The sequence below is a fragment of the Suncus etruscus genome, chromosome 5 (genome assembly GCF_024139225.1).
Source record: "Suncus etruscus isolate mSunEtr1 chromosome 5, mSunEtr1.pri.cur, whole genome shotgun sequence".
NCBI lineage: Eukaryota > Metazoa > Chordata > Mammalia > Eulipotyphla > Soricidae > Suncus > Suncus etruscus.
The window spans coordinates 17,544,299-17,570,603 of record NC_064852.1 but is presented as its reverse complement, the minus strand read 5'-3'; the positions used below and the strand labels follow the sequence as shown (position 1 = coordinate 17,570,603).

Genomic DNA, 26,305 nt, shown 5'->3' with positions numbered 1-26,305 from the left:
CCTCTTCCGGTGCCAGGCAGGCACTTTGCAAATGGGCAGCTAAGGAAAGCTGGTGCCTGCCTGCTCAGCTACATCCTGCTCAGCTACATCGTCTAACTCAGCATCCCGGGGGACAGCGGGTCCTGGAGCCTCAGCATCCTGCAACTGCACCCTGCAAACTCCTTCTGTGGCCCTGACCATCCGGTTCAACCAGATCACACCTGGACCGTGGCCTGCTGCTACCTGGCACGGCTCCCTAAGAGCCAGTTCCTTCCAGAGCCTGCATTGAGGAAAAGAAAATAATGCTGCTGGTTTTTTGTTTTTGTTTTTGTTTTGGAGGAGGGGACCCTAAAGGTCCTGGATGCATATAGGCAGGCGTTTAGTAATTTCTGAAGCACTTAGAAATAAAATTGGCTCCAGGAATTGGGGAACGGGGGAGGCAGGCCAGAGTTGGGGAAGGGGGGGACCCTAAAGGTCCTGGATGCCTATATGCATCTGAAGTTATTTCTGAAGCGCTTGGAAATAAAATTGACTCCAGAAATTGGGGGGCAGAGGATGCAGGCCAGAGTTTGGGGGTTGCAAAAGAAAATAGACAAAACCCTGCAGCAGTGTTGGTAGTGGTGGCCTCTGTGGGGGTCTCTCCCCGGGGGACCAAAAGATGGGTCCTAGAACTCAGCACCCCAAATTTCAGCACTGTCCCCATTTCCCATCCACAGAGAACGTAGGTCTGGGCCTGCATCCCAGAGAATGCAAGTCAGCTCCCCGTAAAGGCGTGCATCCCGTGCGTGCCCCCCAAGAAAGTGATGACTTGACGTGGAGCTTCGGGGCTCCACGAGAAGCCTCGGAGCCCGGGAACGCTTGGAAGTGGAGCACCGGGGTAGAGGGGACCCCCAGAGCCGAGGAGAGAGGGGCGGCGGCTGGGCTCTGCTCACCTGGCCCGGCCGTTCTGCCGCCCCAGGACAGGCTCCAGTCCCCCGTGAGCGCGAGCAGAGCCGGGATCGGGGCCCGACTACGACGCCCCAGAAGCAGCCCTGAAATTCACCTGCCGTCGCCACCGCCTGTCTGTCAATCAAGCGCGTCCTTCCTCCCGGGGAGTCGCGTCGCGTCGCGTCCAGGTGGGGGGCTCGGCCGGAACTGCCCCGCCTCATTTCTCCGAGAGCCCAATAACGATAGAGAACGTCACGGGAGAGGGCGTGACCAGAGAGCGGAGAACCAATAGGAGCCCGAGTGGGGCGGGGCCCTGGAGGCTTTGAGCTCATCATCGTACGTCACGGGAGAGGGCGTGGCGAGCGAGCGGAGGGCCAATAGGGGCGGACTGGGGAGGGGCTAGGCGCTCTGAGGTCATCACCGCGCGCCGGAAGTAGACGGGACCACCAACTGGGAGGCTTTGGGGTCGGGCCCTGGGGCCTGCAGCCACCATGCCTGTCACTGGGAAGACTTTCCGCCGGCGTCGGGCCGAGTCGGAGTCTGATGAGGACGATCAGGACTCGGAGGAGGTCCGGTGAGTTTCCAAGAGAAGCTGGAGGAGACAGAGCCCCTTTGGATTGTTCGTGTGCAGGGAGGGGAAGCAAATGAGGGAAGCATCTACTTGTATTGCATCTACTTGAGCTCTGGCTTTGCAAATCAGTTTATTTTGTTTCTTTGTTTTTGGATCACACCTGGCAGCGCTCAGGGGCTCCTCCAGGCTCTACGCTCAGAAATCGCTCCTGGCAGGCTCGGGGAACCCTATGGGATGCCAAGATTCGAACCCCCTTCCTTCTGCATGCAAGGCAAACGCCCTACTGCCTGCCATCTCTCCAGCCCCATGCAAATCAGTTTAGGTATCAACTTGTCGCTGTGGACGATGTCACCGAAAAAAATCATGGTATTTAGCAAACATTATTTTTGGGTGGGGATTTAATGTTCTGTTTGGGGCCCTCCTCCGGTTTATTTATGCTCAGGCCTTTCTCCTCCTGGCTCTGGTGATCACTCCTACAAGGACTTGGGGAGACCCTATGGGGTGCCGGTATGGGTCCCTCCCTGGTCGAGGGTCTTGCATGAGCAGTGCACACCTCATTTTTGTTTTTTGTTTTTGAAAATCAACACAGAGGGGCCGGAGAGATTGCATGGAGGTAGGGCATTTGCTTTGCATGCAGAAGGACAGGGGTTCGAATCCCGGCATCCCAGATGGTCTCCCTAGCCTGCCAGGAGGAATATCTGAGCGTAGAGCCAGGAGGAACCCCTGAGCGCTGCCGGGTGTGACCCAAAAACCAAAAGAAAGAAAAATCAACACAGAAACTTCATAGGTCGAAACCAGCGATAGGTCAATCAAGGGGTATTGGTCCCCGCAGAGAGAAGGTGGGACCAGAGAGATAGTACTGGCGGTTAAGGCGTTTGCCTGGCGTGCAGTGGATCCCGGTTCAAACCACTGCACTCCAGGATCCACATCCTTTCCCTGCCCAGCACCGCTGGTGTGACCCAAAAGCAAAACCCAGAAAGTTTAGATTCACTTGAGGTGTAACTTTAACCAAGGCTGGCTTTGGAGGGTGGAACTGAAGGGGTTGGAATTTGCTGCCCAGCTGCCTGTGCAGAATGCAGGCAGATTCCCTTCTTTCTAGAGCTGGATCCGTGAGGGAAAGTGCCCAGTGGTGTTGGTAGGCATAATGGGCTGCTCAGGAAGTTGTTAAAAAGAGACTATTTCACGCTTGAGCTTCCTCTTTATTTGGAGGTAAAGGAGGTAATGCCTGCTCCTTGTTTCCTGAAAACTAAGGAGTTGATTGACATCAGGCTGACTCTGGGAGTCAGTGTCTCTGAATAACCTTGTAGCAGTTGTTTGACTCAGAAGCAGCTTCTGGCCCAGACACTCCATAAACCTTGAGATGTGCCAGTTTCAAGGGTTGATCATGTGATGGACGCTACTGCAGTTGTCAAGGTGACTGTGACTGGTTGATACTGATAAAGCCCCAGTAGTGCTCTCGTTGGACCATACTAGTGGGCGTTTGGGGGTGATAAGCCAACTTTAGAATAATTTCAGCATGACACATTACATACAAATTGCAAACAACTTTGTTGTTGTTTTTAAATCACACTCTTCTATGCTCAGGGCTTCCTCCTGGCTCCCTGCTTAAGGGATCACATCTGGATGGTAAGGCTCCAGGGACAAAATGCAGGTGTGCTGAGGATCAAACTCTTTTCTGGCACATGCAGAGCAAACACATTATTCACCATACTGTCTCTCTGGTCCCTGTAAACAATTTTCATCTAAAGCAAGCTTCCAGTAGATAGTTTTAAAAAGAATGAGAATTTGGGGGCTAGAGCGGTGGCACAGGCAGTAGGGCATTTGCCTAGCACATGCTTGGACCTGGTAAGATCCCCCGGCATCCCATATGGTCCTCCAAGCCAGGGGGAATTTCTGAGTGCATAGGCAGGAGTAGCCCCTGAGCGTCACTGGGTGTGGGCAAAAAAACAAAATCAAAAACAAAAAAAAAAGAAAGAATGAGGGGCCAGAGAAATAGCACAGTGGTAGGGCGTTTGCTTTAGACGCAGAAAGATGGTGGTTTGAATCTCGGCATCCCATATGGTCCCCTGAGCCTGCCAGGAGTGATTTCTGAGCAGAAAACCAGGAGTAACCCCTGGGCGCTGCTGGGTGTGAAACCCCCCCCCCCCCCAAAAAAAAAAATAGAATGGGAATTTGGAACCCAGAACTGGAAAGAGTGCAGAGAGCTGGGTGTTTGCCTTGCAGGTGGCCAACCCAGGCTTGATCCCTGGCAATCTATAAAGTCCTCTGCCCCTGCCAGGAGTGACCCCTGAGTGCAGACTCAGGGCCATACCTTAAGCACCATTATTTTGTTGTTGTTTTGGGGCAACACCCAGCGGCACTGCAGATTCTCATCTTTTTGTTGTTGTTTTGGTTTGGTTTTTTGGGCAACACCCATCGGTGCTCAGGGGTTATTCCTGGCTCTGTCTGCACTCAGAAATCGCTCCTAGCAGGCTCTGAGGACCATATGGGATACCGGGGATTATACCTGTATTCATCCCAAGTCGACAGCGTACAAGGCAAACACCCTAATGCTGTGCTATCACTCCAGCCCCACAAAAAAAAAAAAATATTTAAGACACGTGGATCCCTGTGCCTTATGTGTAGGAGTGGTTGTGACCTTTTATGGAGGAATAAATTCTATTTCTGCTGATAAGTTCCTGCTCCAAGCCTCATTTTGGTGAGAGGTGCCCTAGGTTTCTATTTATTTCCTTTTTTACTTTTGGGGTGCCAGGAATAGACTCCAGAGCTCGATGGGACACATTTCATCTGTGGGAGGATATGCTCTGCCTGGACCACTTCCCTAGCCATGGGGGTGCCCCCAATATGCAAAGGGGACCTGGTCCCCAATGGGTTTTAAGCATAGGCTCACCTTCAGGGTCACTTGGCCCAGTGGCCCCACCATGAAGCAAGACAGGTTGTCTGTGGGAACTGTGTTTGTCTAAGTACTATGGAGGGAACACCACAATCTGCATTGCTCTTTTCATTTATTTATTTATTTATTTATTTATTTATTTATTTATTTATTTATTTATTTTCCAGACTAAAACTGGAAGAAACCCGAGAGGTACAGAATTTGAGGAAGAGGCCTAATGGGGTGAGGTAGGTATCATGGAGGGGGCAGAAAGGGTATCCAGGAGGAGGAGTTGGGACAAGAAAAATGAAGGTCTGCCCAGATTCCTCTTCTCTTTTTTTGACACGCTGGATATGTCACATTGACTGGAACAGGGGATAGAAGGAAAAACCTCATTCTATGCAAGTTTTGTTTTTGGGTTTTTTTGGTTTTTTTTTTTTTTTTTTTTTTTGGTTTTTGGGCCACACCTGGCGGTGCTCAGGGGTTACTCCTGGCTGTCTGCTCAGAAATAGCTCCCGGCAGGCACGGGGGACCATATGGGAACCGGGATTCGAACCAACCACCTTGGGTCCTGGATCGGCTGCTTACAAGGCAAACGCCGCTGTACTATCTCTCCGGGCCCTCTATGCAAGTTTTTAACCAGGATAATCCTACTCAGGCCAGAGACTCAGGTGCTGCTCCAGAAGCACATCACTAGGTCAGAAAGTTGTGTCAGGGCCTGAACAGTATAGCAGGGAGGGTATTTGTCTTGCATGTGGCCGACCTGGATTCAATCCCCAATATCCCATATAGTCCACAAACCTGCCAGGAATGATTCTTGAGCACAGAGTCAGGAGTAACCCCTGAGCACTTCCGGGTCTGGCCCCAGAACAAACAAAAAAATGGAAGTGTGTCACTCTTGCCCTGAGTGTCTCTCAAAGGCAAACAAACAAAAAGGTACCCATTGTTTTATGTTCCTACCACTCTTTTTCTCTCTTTGCAAAGATGAGAAGAAGCTTCTTTTTTTTGGGGGGGGGGGGGGTTGGGCCACACCCATTTGACGCTCAGGGGTTACTCCTGGCTTTGCGCTCAGAAGTCACTCCTGGTTTGGGGGACCATATGGGATGCCGGAGGATCGAACCGCGGTCCGTCCTAGGCTAGCTCTTACAAGGCAGACACCTTACCTCTAGCGCCACCTCTCCAGCCCCAGAAGCTTCATTTTTATTGGATGTTTTTCTTTTGATGTGTTTATTTTCGGACCACACCTGGCTCTACACAGGGTTTACTTCTGGTCCTGCATTTAGGGGTCACTCCTGCCAGAGTTCAGGAGAGCTCAGATCTGTTCCAGAGCTTAAGATCAGACCCAGGGGCTGGAGCAATAGCACAGTGGTAGAGCATTTGCCTTGCACGTTGCTGACCGGGGACAGACCCAGGTTTGATCCCCAACATCCCATATGGTCACCTGAGCCTTCCAGGAGCGATTTCTGAGCCAGAGCCAGGAATAACTTATGAACACTGCCGGGGTGGCCCAAAAACCAAAAAAAAAAAAAAAAATCAGACCTCGGTCAGTTGTGTTCCAGGCACATAACTTACTGTCTGTACTGGCCCTTCACCCTATTCTATGCTGTGTCAATTCATTGTGACATTGTTCCCATATGGATGTGTAATATTTCAACTGTTCCTATTCAGGGCTAATGTGTCTTCTGTGTTTGTTTGGGGCCACACCTGGTTGTGCTCAAGGGTTACTCCTGAGTCTTCAGTCAGGAATCACTGCTGGTGGAGCTCAACAGACCATATGGGATGATGGGGGTCGAATCCATAGGGTTTGGACCACAGGGGTCAAAACTGGGTTGGCTCAGGGCCAGGGAAATGCATGGAGGTAAGGTATTTACCTTGCATGCAGAAGGATGGTGGTTTGAATCCCGGCATTTCATGTGGTCCCCCGAGCGGTTTCTGAGCATAGAGCCAAGTGTAATCCCTGAGCACTGCCGAGTGTGACCCAAAAACCAAAACAAAACAAAACAAACTGGGTTGGCTCAAGAGCAGCCAAGAACAGAGCAGTTTTTTGTTTATCCAGCATTGCTTTCCGTCTGTGCTCTTGCTTGATTCATGCCCTGGACACAACTCAAAAAAAATAAATAAAACTGGGTTTATCTACAAGGCAAGCGGCCTGTCCACTGTGCTATTACTCAGACCTGTCTGTCTTTTTGTTGTTGTTACCTTTGTTTTGGGGCCACACCTTGTGGTTTTCTGGGCTTACTCCTGGCTCTGAGCTCAGAAATCACTTCCTGGCAGGCTTGGGGGACCATATAGGTTGCTGGGGATTGAACCTGGGTTGTCCACATGCAAAACAAATGCCCTACCAGCTCTGCTATCATTCCAGCCCCACCTGTCTTATCTTTATTGAGGCATAGTTTGACATAGCTGTAAAGTCATTATATATTTATTTCAACTTTAGTGCCACATCCAGCAGTGTTCAGGGCTGACTCCTGCCTCTGCACTTGGAGATCATTCTTAGGGAGGCTCAAGGGACCATATCAAACTTGGGGGGGGTGGGTTACATGTGAGACAGGCACCTTATCTGATGTACTATGGCTCCAATAAGGCCCTGTTTATTCAAATTTTTCAGCATTGATCTTTGCAATAATTGTGACCTACAAGCTTCTCAACTCTTTTCTACATCCTAAATTGGACCATTTCTCCCTCTCCCCCTCCCCTTTTTGTTTAGTGCTGTGGCCTTGCTCGTGGGGGAGAAGGTGCAAGAAGAGACCACTTTAGTGGTGAGTATGGGGGGGAATTTCTCCTTAGCATGAGAGATAGGGCTGCTTTTTATTTGGGAAGGTGGACTGGATCTTTAGGGGGTATTTCTGGGCCACACTCAGTAATGCCAGGATTATTCATGGCTCTGTTCTCAGAAATTACTCCTGGCAGGTTTGGGAAACCCTGGGGATGCCCGGGATTGAACCTGGTCAGCCACGTACAAGGAAAACACCCTCTCTACTGTGCTGTTTTTGAGGACACTCCTGGACTTTTCGGGGGGGGGGGGGGGTGTTTGGGCACACCAGCAGCACTAAGGTTTCTTCTGGCTCTGCACTCAGAAATTGCTCCTGGCAGGCTTGGGGGACCGTATAAGATGCTGGGATTGAACCCAGGTCTGTCTCAGGTTGACCTGAGACAAGGCAGATGCCCTAACGCTGTGCTATCACTCTGGCCTCCTGAATTTTCTTTCTTTCTTTTTTTTATTTTGTTTTTTTTTGGGCCATACCTGATGATGCTCAGGAGTTACCTCTGGCTATGCACTCAGGAATCGCTCCTGGCTTGGGGGAACATATGGGACACCGGTGGGGGGGGGGGGGGGTAAATCGAACCACAGTCCTTCCTAGGCTAGCACCATCAAGGCAGACAGATGCCTCCACTCTGGCCCCTGGATTTTCTTTCTTTTTTTTTTTTTTTTGTGGTTTTGGGGTCACACCCAGCAGTGCTCAGGGGTTACTCCTGGCTCCATGCTCAGAAATTGCTCCTGGCAGGCACGGGGGACCATATGGGACGCTGGGATTCGAACAGATGACCTCCTGCATGAAAGGCAAACGCCTTACCTCCATGCTATCTCTCCAGCCCCAATTTTCTTTCTTAAATATAAAAATAAGGAGCCAGCCAGGGGCCGGAGAGATAGCATGGAGGTAAGGCATTTGCCTTTCATGCAGGAGGTCATGGGTTCGAATCCTGGCATCCCATATGGTCCCCCGTGCCTGCCAGGAGCAATTTCTGAGCCTGGAGCCAGGAAATACCTCTGAGCACTGCTGGGTGTGACCCAAAAAACAATCAATCAATCAATCAATCAATCAATAAATAAATAAATAAATAAATAAATAAAAATAAGGAGCCGGAGAGAGCATAGAGGTAAGGGCATTTGCCTTGAACACAGCTGACCCAGGATGGGCCTGGGTTCGATCTCAGGTTCGATTCCATATGGTCCCCCGAGCCAGGATTGATTTCTGAGTGCATAGACAGGAGTAATTCCTAAGTGTCACCAGGTATAATTAATTAATTAATTCATTAATTCATTAAAATACAATGGGCTGGTGAAATAGTGCAGCGGGAAGACACTTGACTGGCCCATAGTTACATCCTTGGCACCCTGTAAATTTTTCCCCTACCAATCAATAAACTGTCTAATGCTGAAGGGTGTTCCTCACCTGCTGTGCCCTCTCTCTGCAGGATGACCCCTTCCAGATGAAGACAGGTGGCATGGTGGATATGAAGAAGCTAAAGGAAAGGGGCAAAGATAAGTAAGTGCTGCCCGACTCCCATTCTTTGCATGCGCGTGCACAGCCCCCCTGGGGTGGGGCCTGCAGTAGCTGCTTTCATGGAATTTTCTGGAGTCTTCAGTGGGGACTATCAAGAGCATGTGGTTAAAAACAAGAAAGGGGTCAGAGAAATAGCACAACAGGTAAGACACTGGCCTTGACCTGGCCAACCCCAGTTTGATTCACAACATGTCATCCAAGCATCACCAGGAGTGATCCCCAAGCACAGGGCTAAGATGAATCCCTGAGCACCACTAGGTGTAGGGAAAACAAATGAGAAACATGAAAAACTAGAAAATGGGGCCAGCCAGTGAGTGGTGGGGTTCAGTCCCACAGGCTTTCCCCACTGCCAGTCACACACAACCACATCACATTCATTCTCACATAATCATATACTCCTACAACCACACTCACCTACGTTTACACATGTACAGCCACACACATCCTTATGCACACACAATCACTCTCACACATTTATAAACATATACTCACTCATATAACCACTCACTCATATACAAACTCAAATGTCCTAACACATACTCAGACATACTTATACACTCATACATACAATACATATAACACGTAGACACACACACATAAAAACACTAAGACACACACACATTAAAAAATGACAAAAGCAAACAACATTGTTTTTGGTTTTGGGGGTCACATCCCATGTTGCTCTGTGATTTACAGCAGTGCTGGGGATTGAACTGGGTCAGCGGGAGGCAAGCCCAGGCTCTATCTCTCCAACCTAGAGAAAAGCCAGAAATCTTCGAGTTGCACCGTTCCTGGCTTTTCAAACTCATGCAGGAGGTCTGCCTCTCAGTGATGAGAAAGGCATAGAAACGCTTGTACCCAAATGATGAGGGAGTCACAGCATGCCTACTTGTGCCGGAAGCACTCCAGCCCAGCAGTTGGGAGCATTAGTTTCTTTTTTTATTGTTTCTAGTTTTGTCTCAGAACTATTTTCCCAGCCTTATCCCTGGAAACATGGAAAAGAGGGGTTGGGCCACACCCTGAGGTGCTCGAGGTCAGCTCCTTGCAGGGCTCAAGGGCCCCTCCATAGAGTGGGGATGCACTTAGAAGTGGGGCAGACGATCAAACCCGGGTCAACTTCCTTCGCCCCTGAACCAATTGCACGCCCCCTCAATATGTTTTTTTTGTTTGTTTGGTTGGTTGTTGTTTTTGTTTTTTTTTTTTTTTTTGGTTTTTCAGGCCACACCCATTTGATACTCAGGGGTTACTCCTGGCTAAGCGCTCAGAAATTGCCCCTGGCTTGGGGTGACCATATGGGACGCCAGGGGATCAAACCGCGGTCCTTCCTTGGCTAGCACTTGCAAGGCAGACACCTTACCTCTAGCGCCACCTCGCCGGCCCCGCCCCCTCATTATGTACTCATACGTGGCTCTGTGCTCAAGGATCACTCTTGGGACACTCAGGGGATGTTCTGGGATGCTGGGGATCAAATCTGAATCGGCCACATACAAGACCAGCACCCTCCCCACTGTGCTATTGCTTGGTCCTTCATGATGGGCTGGTTGTTTTGGGAGAAGGACCCTTGTACCTCTCAGGGAGGTGACTTTGGGGCACCTGCCACTATTCCCCTCTAGGATCAGTGAAGAGGAAGATCTGCACCTTGGGACATCGTTCTCTGCAGAGACCAACCGTAGGGACGAGGATGCTGACATGTAAGTGTTGGTGTCATGGGTGGGGGGGTGGAGTGGGAGGTGGAGTCCAGGAGACAGACATTTCCAGAGCTGGGGGATCTGGGAGCTGGGCATATCCAGGGTTAGGGGGTCCAGGAGACAGGTGTCACCACTACAGCCAGCAAGGCAGCCACCACAGAGGTAGGATTAGCCAGAAGGAGTATATATGGTATGGCCTGTTACCTCACTTAGATGGAGGATTTGAATTCTTTAATGGGGACGAGGGGTTAAGTTCAGAGTCCTGGCCAGCTAATAGTTGTCCTGAACTTTTTAGAGTTAAACATGGTGCTTGTTCACCTTTATTTGACCAACAGGTGAGTTCATCAAACAAATCCCAGCTTCCCTTCGCATTTTTTTCAAAGAACCTTCCATACTGGGTCAAAATGAATTATGTCAAAGAAGCTGGTGCTTCTAGTTGAAAAGCCATAAGCTCAGGAGAAAATAAAACAACTCCCAAGTTGGGTGGCTGGAGAGATAGCACAGCAGTAGGGCATTTGCCTGGTTCGATTCTCAGCATCCCATATGGTCCCCTGAGCCTGCTGAGGTGATTTCTGAGTGAACAGCCAGGAATAACCCCTGAGTGCCACCAGGTGTGACCCAAAAACAAAAACAAACAAACAAAATAATCTCCCAAGTTACTTTTTGTTTGTTAATTTTGTTTTGAGGCCACCCCTGGTGGTGCCCAGGGATTATTCCTGGTACTGCAGTCAGGAATTACTCCTGGAAGTCTTGGGGAACCTTATGGGATGCCGGGGATCAAATCTGGGTTGGATGCAGAGCAATCGCCTTCCCGCTGGACTATGACTCCAGCCCCCAAGTTACTTTTTCTATTTCCCATTTTCCGGGACCCTTTGGAAACTCCTGGAACTTGTCCAGCTGCCCTGCCCCCCTTTCCCCTGATCCTGTGCCTGTCTCTGCAGGATGAAATACATCGAGACGGAGCTGAAGAAGCGGAAGGGGATTGTGGAGCAGGAGGAACAGAAGGCAAAGCCTCGAAATGCCGAGGACTGTCTGTACGAGCTACCTGAGAACATCCGTGTAGCATCAGCCAAGAAAACAGAGGAAATGCTGTCCAACCAGATGCTCAGCGGCATCCCCGAGGTGGACCTGGGCATTGAGTGAGTTCCTTACCCACCTACTACAACCCTGCTTGTGCATCTTTTCAAGACTTCCCACCAAAGGTGAAAGCGATAGCACAGTAGGAAGAGCATTTGCCGTGAGTTCGATCCCTAGCATCCCAGGTGGTCCCTGAGCCTGCCAGGAGTGATTCTTGAGTGCAGAGTCAGGAGTGTAACCCCTGAGCACAGCAAGGTACACCCCCCCCAAAAAAAAAAAAAATCCAAGATACTAGTGCTGGGAAAAGGGACCCAGGCCATCATGTGGAGGGCTGCCTCCTTCCCACTGGGCTCTGCCCTTGTGTAGCTGGGTGATCTTGCTGCCAGGCAGCCTGGCCAGTTGCCAAGAGCTGCAGAACTGTGCCCCAAGAAAAGTCACTCCTGTAAGCAGTGCATGCCAGGCAAGAGGCCTAACCCCACACCTGTCTCACACAGTGCCAAGATCAAGAACATCATTTCCACAGAGGATGCTAAAGCCCGGCTGCTGGCTGAGCAGCAGAACAAGAAGAAGGACAGTGAAACATCCTTTGTGCCCACTAACATGGCCGTCAACTACGTGCAGCACAACCGCTGTGAGCCGTGCCCCTGCACCTCAGCACATCCTTGTCCCCAGTCCCTGTGCCCCTGCACTTCTCATCCCATCCCTGCACCCTATGCCTGTACCAGTATCTTGGCACCCCTTCACCCTATTCCTTCATTTCACTGCTCTGTATCCCATTCCTATACCAGATGTCCCTCCCTGCAGCCTATTCCTAAATGATATCCCCTATTCTTAAACCCATCCAGTCCTCGTGCCCCCACAACCCTACACCCCTCCCTGTGCTTCCCCATGTCCTATTCCCACAACTGCCTGCTCTTTGCCCTTCGCCTCATGCCTCGCCCCATTTTTGGTTCCAGTTTATCATGAGGAACTCAATGCCCCCATCCGGAGAAACAAGGAGGAGCCCAAAGCACGGCCCTTGAGAGTGGGTGACACAGAGCGACCGGAACCCGAGCGTGAGTGAAGCCTGGGGTGGAGAGAGGGTAGGGGGGTTCCGAGGAGGCAGGGGTGCACCTGTTGTGTGTTTGCATGCTGGGGCCTGGCCACGCCATGCCGGGTCTCCATCTCCTTGCCCCATTCCTTTGGGCTGTTGTAGAGAGGTTGTGGCCTGGCGACCAGCGGAGACCACAGCAAGCAGAATTCTCCAAAGTTCCTCAGGCTTTCCAGCCCACATTGCCACCAGGCCCATCTTTCAGGAAAAAAAAAAACTGTCCGGATCTTTGTTATTATTTACAAAAAGTTGTAGCTGGAGCAATAGTACAGTGAAGTGGGCACTTGCCTTGCATATGGCCAACCAGGGTTCAATCTCCAGCATCCCATATGGTCCCTGAGCCTGCCAGGAATGATTTCTGAGTACAGAGCCAGGAGTCAGTCCTGAACACAGCTGGGTATTGATCCCCTTCAAAAATTAAAAAAAAAAAAATCATAAAACCACAAGAACAAAACCAAAGTGGTAAAGACAGAAGCAGCACTTGTCCATAGTGTCAGACCCTGGAACACCACCATTTCCAAGCCCTGGCCCTTTTCTATTCCTTCACTTCTGGGCCATAAAATACATTCCCATGGCACACTGCCCATCCCAACGCAGGGAGACTTGGGCCTTGCCTAAGCAGAGCTCAGACCTGGGAGGGGTTGGCAGCTGGCACTAACTTTTCCTCTTTTTCCCACCAGGGTCCCCGCCTAATCGCAAGCGGCCTGCCAATGAGAAGGCCACAGACGATTACCACTATGAGAAGTTCAAGAAGATGAACCGGCGCTACTGATGATGGCACCAGCAAGCAGCCAGAGATGGGGATGTCTGGGCAGATGTGGCCCCTGTTGTGGATAGGATCCCAGGCAGGAGCCCGGACTATTCGGCCTGACAGTGCCACCACTCAGCTGCTCTGGGCACTGAATATGGAAACCTTTGCAGATGAGACTGTAATTTTCTGACGAGGTCCAAATTCTATTCTTGCAAGTGTCACTAAATGGTTTGTACAGAACCTGGTGTCCTCCTCTTTGGTGCTGAGGTCGCAGCCTTAGCTGCGAAGATGCAGCCTGGGATGGGGCTGGATTCTCCTTGCAAGGACCTGGATGAGAGTCAAAGGCATGGCCCAACCCACTGGCCATGGAGCCAGAGCATCCACGGAGGAACTGACTCAGTTAGGGTGAGCCCCAAACAGCTTGGCAGATGGGGCCCAAGTGGTAATATAGTGGGTAGAATATTTGTCTTGCACGTGGCCCACCTGGGTTCCCGAGCGTTCAATATGGTCTCCCATGCACCGCCAGGAATGACCCTCGAGTGCAGAACAAGAAACAGTCTGTTTTAGATCCTAGGATCTTGTTTGGATCCTAGGGAGGGGTCCCCTGGACTCCTTGATCCTCTCACAGTAGCTACTTTCTGCCTAGATAAGCACAGCCCACATTTTCCTCTTGGGGTAAGTGGAGCAGGAATAACCACCCCCATTTTCTAGGCCAGGCCAGTAGAGTCAGGGGTCTTGTGTGCCTCAGTTTTCTTCTTAGTCCTCAATTGAGACTCTGGCATTTCTCAGGGAATGAATGGGCAGGCTCAAATTCAGGCCTTGTGAGGGTTAACAATGATGAAATGAATATGTTAGGGAAAAGCGAGCCTGAGGCCAGAGCAATAGTACAGCCAGGAAGGTACTTGCCTTGCATGTGACGCATCTGGGTTTGATTCAAGACTCCTGAGCCCCACCAGGACCAGGAGGATGCCCTGAACACTATTAGGTATGGCCCCAAAACAAAAAAGGGGCCAGAGGAATAGTATAGTAGCAAGCACCTCACACTCCATATAGTGCCCTGAGCTAGCCAGAAGTAACAACTGAGCACTGCCAGTGTAGCCTAAAAACAAAAATTGTCCTGTTCAGCTCCTCAAGGAGAGGAAGTAGGGGCTGGAGAGATAGCACAGCGGTAGGGCATTTGTCTTGCATGCAGAAGGACGGTGGTTCGATTCCCACATCCCATATGGTCTCCCAGCCTACCGGGGACAATTTCTAAGCGTAGAGCCAGGAGTAGCCCCTGAGCACTGTCAGGTGTAACCCAAAAACCAAAAAACAAAAGGAGGAAATAGAAGCCCAAGTATGGATTGTTCATATATCTCACATCTTCTAAAACAGTGCTAGAGAAGGGGGAGCAACAGATACAGTCTCATCCCAGTCAGCTCCAATAATCCTAAATCCTACCAAGATCATGGACCTTTTGTCCATTGTAAAAATTGTATATTACTGGGACTGCAGCAATAGTACAGTGGGGAAGGCATTTGCCTTGCATGCTTCCAACCCAGGTTTGATCCTGGTCACCACATATAATCAATCCCCTAAACCTCACCAGGAATGACCTCTGAGCACAAAACTAGGAGCTAAGCCCTGAGCACTGCTGGGTGTGTCCCCAAACAAATAGCTTGTTACTGGTCAGATCTGAGATGATGATGGTACAGGGGAAGTGAGTTTGCCTTATGTGCAGTGGACCTTGGTTTCATTCCTGGTCCTTTGAAGGAAGCCTCAAGCTCCAAAACTAGGACCTGGAGAGATGCAGGTCTGGAAGCAACTGTTGACACAGGAAACAATCCACACAGTGAAAAGGTGCAAGAACAGTTTCAGGAATTCCAACACACAAGCCTTTTGCTCCCAAGAAGGAAAACAGCTTGGTGGGAGAAGACCAAAGAATGAATGCACTGCCTTCCTGAAACTTGGGTTTGTTTTCTTTTTTAGCAAGAGTAGACCACACCCTAGGGTTGAGAATGAATAGTGGGTAAGGTAGGACCCAGTAATCCATCATGGTTCTACATATCACCCCAGGAGTGATCCCTGAGCACCGTAAGTGTGACCCAAACACTCCTTCCCCCAATGAGCACTTAACTGCTGATCTTCCAGCTCCAAACTCATAGTTAGAATCTAGTAAGGAGGGGCCGGAGAGATAGCATGGAGGTAGGGTGCTTGCCTTACATGCAGAAGGAGGGTGGTTCGAAACCTGACATCCCATATGGTCCCCTGAACCTGCCAGGAGCAATTTCTGAGCATAGAGCCAGGAGTAACCCCTGAGTGCTGCTGGGTGTGACCCAAAAACCAAATAAAAATAAACTTGGGATCAATAAACTGAGACCAATTCGTGGCTGCCAGGAGGGTAAAGGAACACAAATCAAGACATGAGACAATGTGTGGTGACAAGTTTCAATGGGGAACTAAATGGAGTATATACATGTTGAGTTCAGCACTTGAGACATAAAAGTAAAAAATAGAGGAACCCGAGCGGTGGCACAGCAGTAGGGTGTTTGCCTTGCACGCAGATGACTTTGGACGGACCTGGGTTCAATCTCCAGAATCTCATATGGTCCCCTGACCCTCCCAGGAGCAATTTCTTAGTGCAGAGCCAGGCGTAACTCCTGAGCGTCACCGTGTGTGGCCCCAAAACCAATAAATAAATAAACATTAGTAAGACAGGAGCCAGAATGATAGCCCTAAGGCCAACCGAGGCCAGACCCGGGTTGGATTCTCAGGGGTTCCTCCTGGCTCTGCGCTCAGAAATCCCTCCTGGCTGGGGGCGGGGACCATATGGGACATCAAGATTCATCCATCCTGAACCAGCTGCGTGCAAAGCAAACGCCCTACTGGCTGTGCAATCTCTCCGGTCCCTCGGGGGGGCGGGGAAAAACAAATGATTTAAATATACAAATGTAGGCGGGGAGTAGAAAAACCAGCGAATCATTGCCGTGTGGGCGGGGCCAGACTCTGCTTTTGCCCCACTCAAAGATGGCGGCCGGCGGCGTCGCCCCTCGACCAAGATGGCGGCGCCGGCTGCCGGAAAAGAAGCGGAAGTGTCGCGCGGGAGTGTCGCGCGGGCCGCCGGTCATCGCGAGAGGCATGAAGCTGGGCCGGGCCGCGCTGGGCCTGGTGCTGCTGCTGGCACCGAACCTGGTGCGTGCTGTGGAGCCCATCAGCCTCGGCCTGGCCCTGGCCGGCGTCCTCACCGGCTACATCTCCTACCCGCGCCTCTACTGTCTCTTCGCCGAGTGCTGCAGCCAGAAGCGGAGCTTGAGCCGGGAAGGTAGGCCCGGGGCCTGGCTAGACTCACTGGGGCAGGGTGGTGGGGTTAGGGGTTCGAGTCCTGCCAGGGCTGCAAGGCCCCAGGTGGAGCTGGGCCAGCGGAGACGACACCCCGAAATCTGGGCCGCTGGAGAGGCGGTGATGGGAGCTGTCATGGCAGCCAAGGATCCAAACATGGACTTTGATCCAGGCCCCAGGGAGTTGGGCAGGATCAGGACTTGGGGGCGGACCCAGGTGAACCCCAACAGCACCCCTTTTCCCTGCTCAGAGTCTGTGACAAGGGCACCGAGCCTAGTATCCACTACCCGGGTTTGCATGCCAGCCTGCCAGCTTGCCCCTTTTGCAACTCTGATCTTTTTTTGTTTTTGTTTTTGTTTTTGTTTTTGGGCCACACCCGGCGATGCTCAGGGGTTACTCCTGGCTGTCTGCTCAGAAATAGCTCCTGGCAGGCACGGGGGACCATATGGGACACCGGGATTCGAACCAACCACCTTTGGTCCTGGATCGGCTGCTTGCAAGGCAAACGCCGCTATGCTATATCTCCGGGCCCAACTCTGATCTTTTTTATGGAGGGAGCACACCTGCTGACGCTCAGGGGTTCCACCTGGCTATGCACTCAGAAATCGCACCCCCTGGCTTTTAGGAGACCCTATGGGATGCCCGGGATCGAACCCAGTCCGTCCTAGGCTAGTGCATGCAAGGCAGACAGACGCCTTACCACTTGCGCCACCGCTATGGCCCCCACAACCCTCATCTTTTTTATGGGGGGGGGCCACACTTGTGGTAGCCACTTGTGCTACCGCTCCGGCCCCTGCAACTTTGATATTTTTCCACCTGTACTCTCTGCCCAGCACTGCAAAAGGACTTGGACAGCAAACTCTTCGGACAGCACTTGGCCAAGAAAGTCATCCTCAACGCCGTGTCGGGCTTCATAAGTAACCCCAAACCCAAGAAACCGCTCACCCTCTCCCTGCACGGCTGGACCGGCACGGGCAAGAATTTTGTCAGCAAGATCATCGCAGAGAACATCTATGAGGGGGGTCTGAACAGCGACTATGTGCACTTGTTTGTGGCCACGCTGCATTTCCCCCACGCCTCCAACCTCACCCTGTATAAGGCAAGAGCGGAATGGGGACACACCGTCCTGGCTTGTCGAGGCTTATCAGGCTGCTTGGTGGTGGGTCAGGAGGGGCAGAACCCAGAAATTGTACTTGCAGGTGAATGAGGTCCCTGGGTACCGGCCCCCTAGAAAGAGGCAGAAGTGTGAGTCCAACTAGGAATTTTTTTTGCGGGTGGGGAGCCCACACTCGGCAGCAGCACTCAGTGGTTACTCCTGGCTCTGCTCTCAGGAATTGGTCCAGGCAGGCTCAGGAGACCATATGGGATGCCCTGGATCAAGCCTGGGTCCTTCCCAGCTCTGCGGCATGCAAGGCATATGCCCTAATGCTGTGCTATCACTCTGACCCCCAACTAGGAAATCTTTCTTTCTTTTTTTTGGTTTTTGGTTTTTGGGCCACACCCAGACACGCTCAGTGGTTCCTCCTGACTCTGCTCAGAAATCGCTTCTGGCAGGTCAGGGGACTGTATGGGATGCCGGGATTCAAATGACCGACCTTCTGCATGCAAGGCAAATGCCTTACCTCCATACTATCTCTCCGGCCCCCCAACTAAGATATCTTAAATCTGTCATTTTGTAGATGAGAAGGTGGTGCTAGTGGCATGATGAACTGGAGTTTGAGGGGTCTTTTATTCTGTTTTATTTGGGGGCCACACCTGGTGGTGCTTAAGGGTCACTCTTAGTGATGTTCGGGGGACCAACCTATGGGAAATGTAGTGATTGAACCCGGGTTGACTGTGTGCAAGACAAATGTCCTTGTGCCACAGTACCCAGTGTGCTATTGTTCTGTTCTCTACTTTTTGGTTTCTGTTTGGCTGCTGTGCTCAGTCAGGGCTCACTCCTGGTGGGACTCAGGTGAATTTGTGGGGAGTCAGGGATGGAATTCTGCCTTACCACTGTGCTGTGTCTCCCACTCCATGTTTTCTTTGTGGGGGTCTGGGGTTTGTTATTGTGCACACTCAGCCATGCTCGGGTTACACCTCTTGGTGCACTGCTGGGAAATCAAACGAGTGTCAACAGCATGTGCATGGCAAGTGCCCTATATGCTATATCACTGGTGTTTCCATACCTTTTTTTGTTTTTGTTTTTGTTTTTGGAACATACCCGGTGACGTCAGCTCAGGGGTTACTTCTGGCTATATGCTCAAAAATCGCTCCTAGCTTGGCAAACCATTTGGTACTCTGGGGGATCCAATTGCGGTCCATCCTAGGTCAGTGCATGCAAGGCAAAATGCCCTACTGCTTGCGCCACTGCTCAGACCCCTCCAGACCCTTTTATTTGTTTGTTTCTCTGCCACACCCGGTGACACTCAGGGGTTACTCCTGGCCATGCGCTCAGAATCGCCCCTGGCTTGGGGGACCATATGGGACGCCGGGGGATTGAACTGCAGTCCGTCCTAAGTTAGCACGTGCAAAGCAGACGCCCTAATGCTTGCGACACTGTTCCGGTCAGACTTATTTTTAACTGAGGTTTTGCCAGCTTTGTTCCATCCAGTTGATTGGTTTATGTCCCAGTCTTCAGCCACTGCTAATACTTTTTTTGTGTTTTTGTTTGTTTGTTTGTTTTTTGAGGGTTGAGTCACACACAGCAGTACTTAGGGGTTACTCCAGCACTCTGGGGATCATGGTATGCTTGGGACCAAACCTGGGTTGGCTTCATGCAAGGAAATTGCCCTCCCCAGTGTACCATCATTCTAGCTCCTGCTAACAGCCTTTGTTTATTTTTGGACCACACCTGGTGGCACTCATAGGTTACTCCTGACTCTGCAGGCTCAGGAGTTGGGGGGACTGTATGGGATGCCGGGAATCCAACTGGGTTCTGTCTAGGGTTGGCCACGTGCAAGGCAAACGCCCTACTGCTCTGCTATCTTTTCGGCCCCTACGTTAATAGACTTTTAATTGGAAGTAGCTCTGTAACCCATCAAATGGGCTCATCTTGAGTTTCTTTATCTGTAAAATGGTCACTTTGAGAGTTAAGCACCTGCAAGTGTTAAACCCTGAGGCCTGGACTTTGCACATTTGAGTAGAGCCCAGACTCTCAGATTGACATGATTCCCTTGTCAGAGAAAAAGTCACTCGCCTCCTGAAAACTTGCTGTCTGTAAGTGAGCCAAGAAAGCACCCCCATGGGCAGGAGGGACTGTAGGGCTGATAGCTCTTGCCTTGGATGTGGCCAATCTAGTTTGATCCCTGGCACCCCCCTAGAACTGCCCCCACTTCCTCCCTTTTGGGTATGGCCCAAAGTTTCATTAAAAGAAAAGAAGGAAGTAGAGAAATAATATAGGGGTTATAGTAATTGGCCTTATGCGGCCAGCCCTAGTTTGATTCTCCCTAACACTGTAAATGGTCCCCAGAGACCCACCAGGAGTGACCTCTCTGCACCACTGGCTGTTCTCCCCAAATCCAACCCCTTAAAAAGAAAAAGCAACACATACCTGCCACACTATAATGGCACTATCCTCACTACCCCCCACTGAGTATTCCCCCTCCCCCTCAGTCTGTCTTACATAGAGTGTTCCCCACTTCCAGGGGAGCAGCATCTTTCACTTCTGGAAACCCAGAACTAGAAATTTACTATTACCTGTGCATAGGTTCACCCACCTTAGGGACGCAGGACTCAATGGGGATGAGCTGGGCCACCTGCTAAGCATTCAGGCCCCACTGTATGGCAGCTGTGTGACATCAGATGCACCTTTTTTTTTTTTTGGTTTTTGGGCCACACCTGGCAGTGCTCAGGGGTTACTCCTGGCTGTCTGCTCAGAAACAGCTCCTGGCAGGCACGGGGGACCATATGGGACACCGGGATTCAAACCAACCACCTTTGGTCCTGGATCAGCTGCTTGCAAGGCAAACGCTGCTGCAGATGCACCTTTTAGCTGCTCTGAACCTCCATGTCATGGTATCTTCACAGACCTGGGACCACTCACCTGGTTTGGGGGCGTGGTCAGGGCAGCTCCCCCTACCCCCATACACAGAGAACTCAGTGTGTGTGGGGAGGGACTTGATGCTGTCAGTCAGTTGCAGGGGTCCCTGATTCTCCCAGTAGCCCCCTTAGGAGAAGCTGGGCCAACTAAACTCTCAAAGGCAAGTCACTCCTGCCTGGGAATAGCGTCATTGCTCAAAGTTTGGGGGGTTTGAGGGGTGCTTGGCAGTGCTTAGGGGCTGACTCCTGGCCAACAGCCCCCCCCACCCCCCGCAGAGGCACCCAATCCTTTGCCTGGCTCCCGGGGATGGGGGGACCTACTATCCTTCCTGTGACTCTGATTATCCACCTGTGAGTTCCAGGAGAAGGGGGTAGATGAGATTGCTGGGTGCCTGGCTTCTTCTAGGAAGGCCTCTATCCACAGGGTGAGCAATAAGGTCCATATTTATGACAGCCCAGATGAGACCAGTTACAATGCACACAGTGTAGGTGAGACTTAGGAATCCAGCCTCAGCCCCCAGCTCATCTGTGAAATGAGTGTGTAGATTCCCAGCATGCAGGGTAGTGTAGAAGTACCTACGAGGGTACGTGGCCTTGGGGGTCACCACTGCACTGAGACCGTGGCCTTGTTCTCCTGCCCCTTCCCCCCTCACCACCGCAATTTGTGTCGTAGGACCAGCTACAGATGTGGATCCGAGGCAACGTGAGTACCTGCGCCCGGTCCCTGTTCATCTTCGATGAGATGGACAAGATGCACGCGGGCCTCATCGACGCCATCAAGCCCTTCCTGGACTACTATGAGCTGGTGGACCGTGTGTCCTACCGAAAGGCCATCTTCGTCTTCCTCAGGTGAGACGAATGCCCCTGGGGTTTGGCGGCACCCCCAGCCTCAGTTGTGGGCAGCGTCCGGTCCTCACTCGCCTGCCTGGTCTCGCAGCAACGCTGGCGCTGAGAGGATCACAGACGTGGCTCTGGATTTCTGGAGGAGCGGGAGGCAGCGGGAGGAGATCCGGCTGAAGGACATGGAGCATGCACTGTCGGTGTCCGTCTTCAACAACAAGAACAGTAAGGGCGGTGGAGGGAAGGGGGCCGGCAACGGGCTTGCTCACAGCAGACCTGGGTTCGATCCTCCGTCTCTTAGATGGTTCCCTGAACACCGCTACTAGTAATCTCTGAACACAGAACCAGGAATAAATAACCCCTGAGTACCACGAGCTGTGGCCCCAAAACAACAAAAACTATAAAAGAAAAACAGTAAGTAGGGGCCAGAGTCAAATCACTGTTGTAGGGGCCGGAGAGATGGCATGGAGGTAAGGTGTTTGCCTTGCATGCAGGACGGTGGTTCGAATCCTAGCATCCCATATGTTCCCCCGAGCCAGCCAGGAGCGATTTCTGAGCGTAGAGCCTGGAGTAACCCCTGAGCCTGCTGCTGGGTGTACCCAAAAACAAACAAACAAAACAAAAGAAAAAAAAAAATCACTGTTGTGGGTCAGTTCTCACCACTTGAGTTGATGCCCTGAGCCTGTTTAGTTTTCCCTGAGCACTACCGAGGATGGCCCAGAAAGAAAACTGAGCATCCTATGAGATGCTTTGAGAAGCTTCTGGGCCTCCTTCCACACACATACACACCACGGGCACACACACAGACACACATCACAAAGACACATACACTCACACACACTTATACACCAGTGCCATTAGGAGCTAAGCCTGAATGTACGGGTTTGGGGTGCGAGCGGCCCAGCCTGAGTTCTGTTGGGGCCGCTTAGGGCTGTTGACACCTGGTCCAGGAAACAACTGGGTCCAAACCAAAGCAACTGAACCTATGTACAGAACAGCACCTGAGGAGGAGGGACATCTCGGCTCCTTCATCTCCTCACCCCACACTCTTCTGCCCCGGTTGTGGGAGCCCTTCGTTCCACACTTGGGGATGCTCTAGAACCCGACCTGAGTCTGGGGATTCCAGCTCTCATTACCGCCATGGGGCTATGGTCATTTGCCCTCAGTATAAAGCCGTCATCAAACCCTACCAGCTGGGTTTAAAGTGGGCTTGGAGGGTAGGCATGGGGAGCAGCACCTACAGAGGTCCTGAGCACCCCAAGATTGTCCCACCACTTACCCCCATTCACCTTCCATTTTTATCAGTGGGAATAGTTGTGTATGCATTTTTTTTTTTTTTTCCTTCTGGGTTTTGGGTCACACCCAGCAGCGTTCAGGAGTTATTCCTGACTCTGCTCAGAAATCACTCCTGGCAGACTCAGGGGACCATATGGGATGCTGGGATTCGAACCACCGTCCTTCTGCATGCAAGGCAAACACCTTATCTCCATGCTATCTCTCCGGCCCCTGTGCATGCATTTCTAAGGAGATGATGTGGATGCTAGAACCTTCAACCGGGACCAGAGCAATAGCACAGTGGTAGGACATTTGCTTTGCATGCAGCTGACCTGGGATGGACCTGGGGTCGAATCTTGGCATCCCATATAGTCCCTGGAGTCTGCCAGGAGCAATTTCTAAGTGCAGAGCCAGAAATAACCCCTGAGCGCCGACTGTGTGGCCTAAAAACAAACAAACAAAAAAAATAGAACCTTCAACCTTCAGCACAGGAAACAGCCTGAACTTGGGCCAGCACTGTGTCTTCTGTGGGTGGGGCCAGGGTTCAGATTTGGGTGGATTAGGCATGGGCAGCATTGGACAAGGAAGATAGACGGTGCACCTGAGGGGATTCTGGGGAGTCTGGGTATACAGCCAGCCTGCATTGCAGGAAATGGGCCACCTGCAGGCCCATAGCTCAAGCCTTCCATCACAATTTGTCGTGCCCACTGTGGTCCAGACTACACAGATCCGGGCATTAAAGATGTGTCAGAGGCACAGGTGCGATCAGTACTACCCACCTGCCTGGCCTGGCTTTGCCTCTCTGAACTGGCTTGTGCTAGGCATATCCTGGGGGTCCCCTCACCTGTCCCTGCCCAGGCCTGGCTGGGAGACGCAGAGTGAGGACAGCCCCTAGCCATGGTGCCCAGCGCCTGTTTTCCTCTTCCCAGGCGGCTTCTGGCACAGCAGCTTGATCGACAGGAACCTCATCGACTACTTCGTGCCTTTCCTGCCCCTGGAGTACCGACACGTGAAGATGTGCATCCGGGCGGAGATGCAGGCTCGAGGCCATGTCCCCGACGAGGACATTGTCACCCGCGTGGCAGACGAGATGACCTTCTTTCCCAAGGATGAGCGCGTCTTCTCTGACAAAGGCTGCAAGACTGTGTTCACCAAGTTAGACTATTACTATGACGACGACTGACTCACCTTTCCCGGGCACGTTCCCCCACGGTCCCAGCTGTGGTCAGTCGCTCCCCAAGACCCCCCCCATGGACTTCAGAACTGGTCCCCATAACCCTCGGAAGGAGGCACCACCCCCAGATGCTCATCCGAGGGCATCTTAGGATTTTTTGAAAATCATGTTTTGATTTCAAGCTTGTCAGAGGCAGGAGAAGCAAGTTTTACTGAACATGTCTAAACTTTATTTAAAACGTTTTATTATTATTGTTATTATCATTATTGGTTTTGGAGCCACACGGCGGCGGCACTCAGGAGTTACTCCTGGTTCTGCACTCAGAAACTGCTCTTGGTAGGCTCGGGGGACTATATGGCTTGCTGGGGATTGAACCCAGCATGCTGGGTGGGCCACATGCAAAGGCGAATGCCTTCTCCACTTTATTATGGCTCTGGCCCCTTAAAATGATTTTTAATATCACGAGAAACTTTGCATACTCACAGTGGTTTGCTTTGATCTGTGCTGGGAGAGGGGGTCCTGGGCTCTGTTTATAACCCTGCTGGAAGACTCTTCAGACCATAGGAATTCATCTCCCGGATAGATGGAACAGGAAAGTTTCCCAATGGGGAGCATCTCTACCAAGTTTGTACCTTGTTATACCAGGTGTGGCCAGTTGTGACACCTTCATGCCCGAGTGAGCTTTTGTGAAGAGGACAGGCAGGGTGGCATTGAGGAGTGGGGGTTGATTTTGGGGCTATACACCCAGCAACATTCATGGGTTACTCTGGGCTCTGCACTCAAGAATCATTCCTGGTGACACTTGGGGACTTCATAGGATGTTAGAGATTGAAGTTGAGTTGGCCATGTGCAAGGCAAGCGCCCTCCCCATTGTGCTATCACTTTAGCCTCAAAGGTATGTCTTTTTCTCAGGGCGGGCTACACCCAGCAATGCTCAGGGTTCACTTCTGGCAGCACTGAGGACCCTATGTGGTGGTACCCACATTTCAAATTAGGCTCAGTTCCATTACAACCCCTAGTGCTGGCAGGAATTGAACCTGGGTCCCCTGTGCACTATACCTTCCCTGCTGTATTGTCTCTCCCGCTTCAAATGCATTTCTGATGTGGCCCCAGCTGCAGATTAAAGGACTTAGAGCCAGTGCCTGGCCGGGGGTTGGGGGAGGTATCTCCAATCTCCAACTGAGTATCAATGGGTGTGCATCAGGGTCATCCTAGAAATACTTTCTTTTGGAGGGACCACTTTTGGGGTTTGGACCACTCCTGGCAAGTTCAGGGGACCCTATGGATCTAACCTGGGTTGGCCATATGCAAGGTGAACACCTTACCTGTTGTGTTACTGCTCCAGCCTCACCCAGTTCTTTGTTTTTGGGCCATACCTGGTAGCACTTGGATTATTCCAGGCTCTGTTCAGAAATCATGCCTGGCAGGATTGCTGAACCCTGTGGGATGTTGGGGATTGAACCTGGGTCAGCCGCATGCAAGGCAAATGCCGTGATGTGCTATCATTCTGGCCTGTCCTAAAAATCCTGATGAAATTCACACCCATGGGAAATGAGCAGCCAAGGTGGGGACAAAGAGGATTTGAATCCTGTGGAGTCATCGCTACTGTCCCAGTGTCAGAATGTTGGCATTGGTGAGTCACAGTAAAAGGACATCCAGGGGGCTGGAGTGACAGTGTAGCACTAGTAAGGCACTTGTCTTGCATGTGACGGGCCTGGGTCGATCCATGGCATGGGTGTGGGTGTGGGTATGGGTATGGTTCCCCTCCTAGTCTGCAGGAATGATGCTTTAGCATTGCCTTGTGTGGCACCAAAAACACCAAACAAGTGCCAACTAGCCAATCAGCTTCCTGTCCTGCTCAGCTTCAGCCCCTCCTAAGTGTTTTCATGGGAAAACACTTCCATTCTTGAGCAGGAGTGAGCGGGTTCGGGAGATGTTTATGAGCTGAGATTCACACTTTGCCTATGGGAGCTCCAGGCACCATTTCTAGCACTGTTAGGAAGAACACCCCAAGCATTGACTCCTGAGCCAAAAAAGCAAGTGGACAGCGCCCAGGCTGCAATCAGCTGTCATGCTGGGCCTTCCTCCCTCAGGCTAGCAGCAGCTTTGGCTCCTGGTTCCAGGCTAATCTTGCATGGATTTGATGTAGCAGCACTGGGGCCAGGGTTGGAGAGGGCAGAGGGCACATTGGGTAGGATGCTTTCCTGCACATAGCCAATCCAGGTTTGTTTGGGTTTTTTTTTTGGGGGGGGCTAGTGGGGGAGGGCCACACCCAACAACATGGGTTACTCCTGGGGCCAGAGCAATAGCACAATGGGAAGGGTGTTGTTTGCTTTGTATGCAGCTGACCCAACTTGTATCCCCTGCCTGGCATGAGTGATTTCTGCAAGCAGAGTTGTCAGGTGTGACCAAAACCAAACAAATTTAACTTCAAAAA

The 26,305-nt window shown here is 51.4% G+C and overlaps 4 protein-coding genes across 4 annotated transcripts in view; 3 read left to right on the top strand and 1 right to left on the bottom strand.

Moving 5' to 3' along the window:
* Positions 1-1,070, bottom strand: part of USP20 (ubiquitin specific peptidase 20) — a 33,700-nt gene extending 32,630 nt beyond the window's left edge. The window contains exon 1 of the mRNA XM_049774002.1: positions 912-1,070. The gene's annotated coding sequence lies outside the window, so the exon portion shown is untranslated. The remainder of the gene's footprint in view (positions 1-911) is intronic.
* The window catches only part of ASB6 (ankyrin repeat and SOCS box containing 6), a 370,010-nt gene that overhangs the window by 188,318 nt on the left and 155,387 nt on the right, over positions 1-26,305 (top strand). The gene's annotated exons all lie outside the window — the stretch shown is intronic.
* Positions 1,335-13,481, top strand: C5H9orf78 (chromosome 5 C9orf78 homolog). Its single transcript, XM_049774082.1, has 9 exons — positions 1,335-1,480; positions 4,538-4,597; positions 7,057-7,108; positions 8,547-8,617; positions 10,249-10,326; positions 11,265-11,462; positions 11,895-12,031; positions 12,357-12,455; positions 13,171-13,481. Exons 1-9 carry the CDS (start codon positions 1,398-1,400, stop codon positions 13,260-13,262), a joined length of 870 nt encoding a protein of 289 aa, XP_049630039.1. The 5' UTR covers positions 1,335-1,397; the 3' UTR covers positions 13,263-13,481.
* On the top strand, positions 16,249-24,346 carry TOR1A (torsin family 1 member A). Its single transcript, XM_049774064.1, has 5 exons — positions 16,249-16,542; positions 17,393-17,658; positions 21,253-21,428; positions 21,517-21,644; positions 23,624-24,346. The coding sequence occupies exons 1-5, from the start codon at positions 16,359-16,361 to the stop codon at positions 23,875-23,877; spliced, it is 1,008 nt and encodes a 335-aa protein (XP_049630021.1). The 5' UTR covers positions 16,249-16,358; the 3' UTR covers positions 23,878-24,346.

What these genes read in the sequence shown, in the direction of transcription:
- C5H9orf78 (XM_049774082.1), top strand. Translation starts at nt 1,398, where the DNA reads ATGCCTGTCACTGGGAAGACTTTCCGCCGGCGTCGGGCCGAGTCGGAG. An exon ending in AAGGAAAGGGGCAAAGATAA is followed by an intron (nt 8,618 to 10,248) that starts GTAAGTGCTGCC and finishes ATTCCCCTCTAG; the next exon opens with GATCAGTGAAGAGGAAGATC. An exon ending in AGGGACGAGGATGCTGACAT is followed by an intron (nt 10,327 to 11,264) that starts GTAAGTGTTGGT and finishes CTGTCTCTGCAG; the next exon opens with GATGAAATACATCGAGACGG.
- TOR1A (XM_049774064.1), top strand. Translation starts at nt 16,359, where the DNA reads ATGAAGCTGGGCCGGGCCGCGCTGGGCCTGGTGCTGCTGCTGGCACCG. An exon ending in GCGGAGCTTGAGCCGGGAAG is followed by an intron (nt 16,543 to 17,392) that starts GTAGGCCCGGGG and finishes CTCTCTGCCCAG; the next exon opens with CACTGCAAAAGGACTTGGAC. An exon ending in CCAACCTCACCCTGTATAAG is followed by an intron (nt 17,659 to 21,252) that starts GCAAGAGCGGAA and finishes TTTGTGTCGTAG; the next exon opens with GACCAGCTACAGATGTGGAT.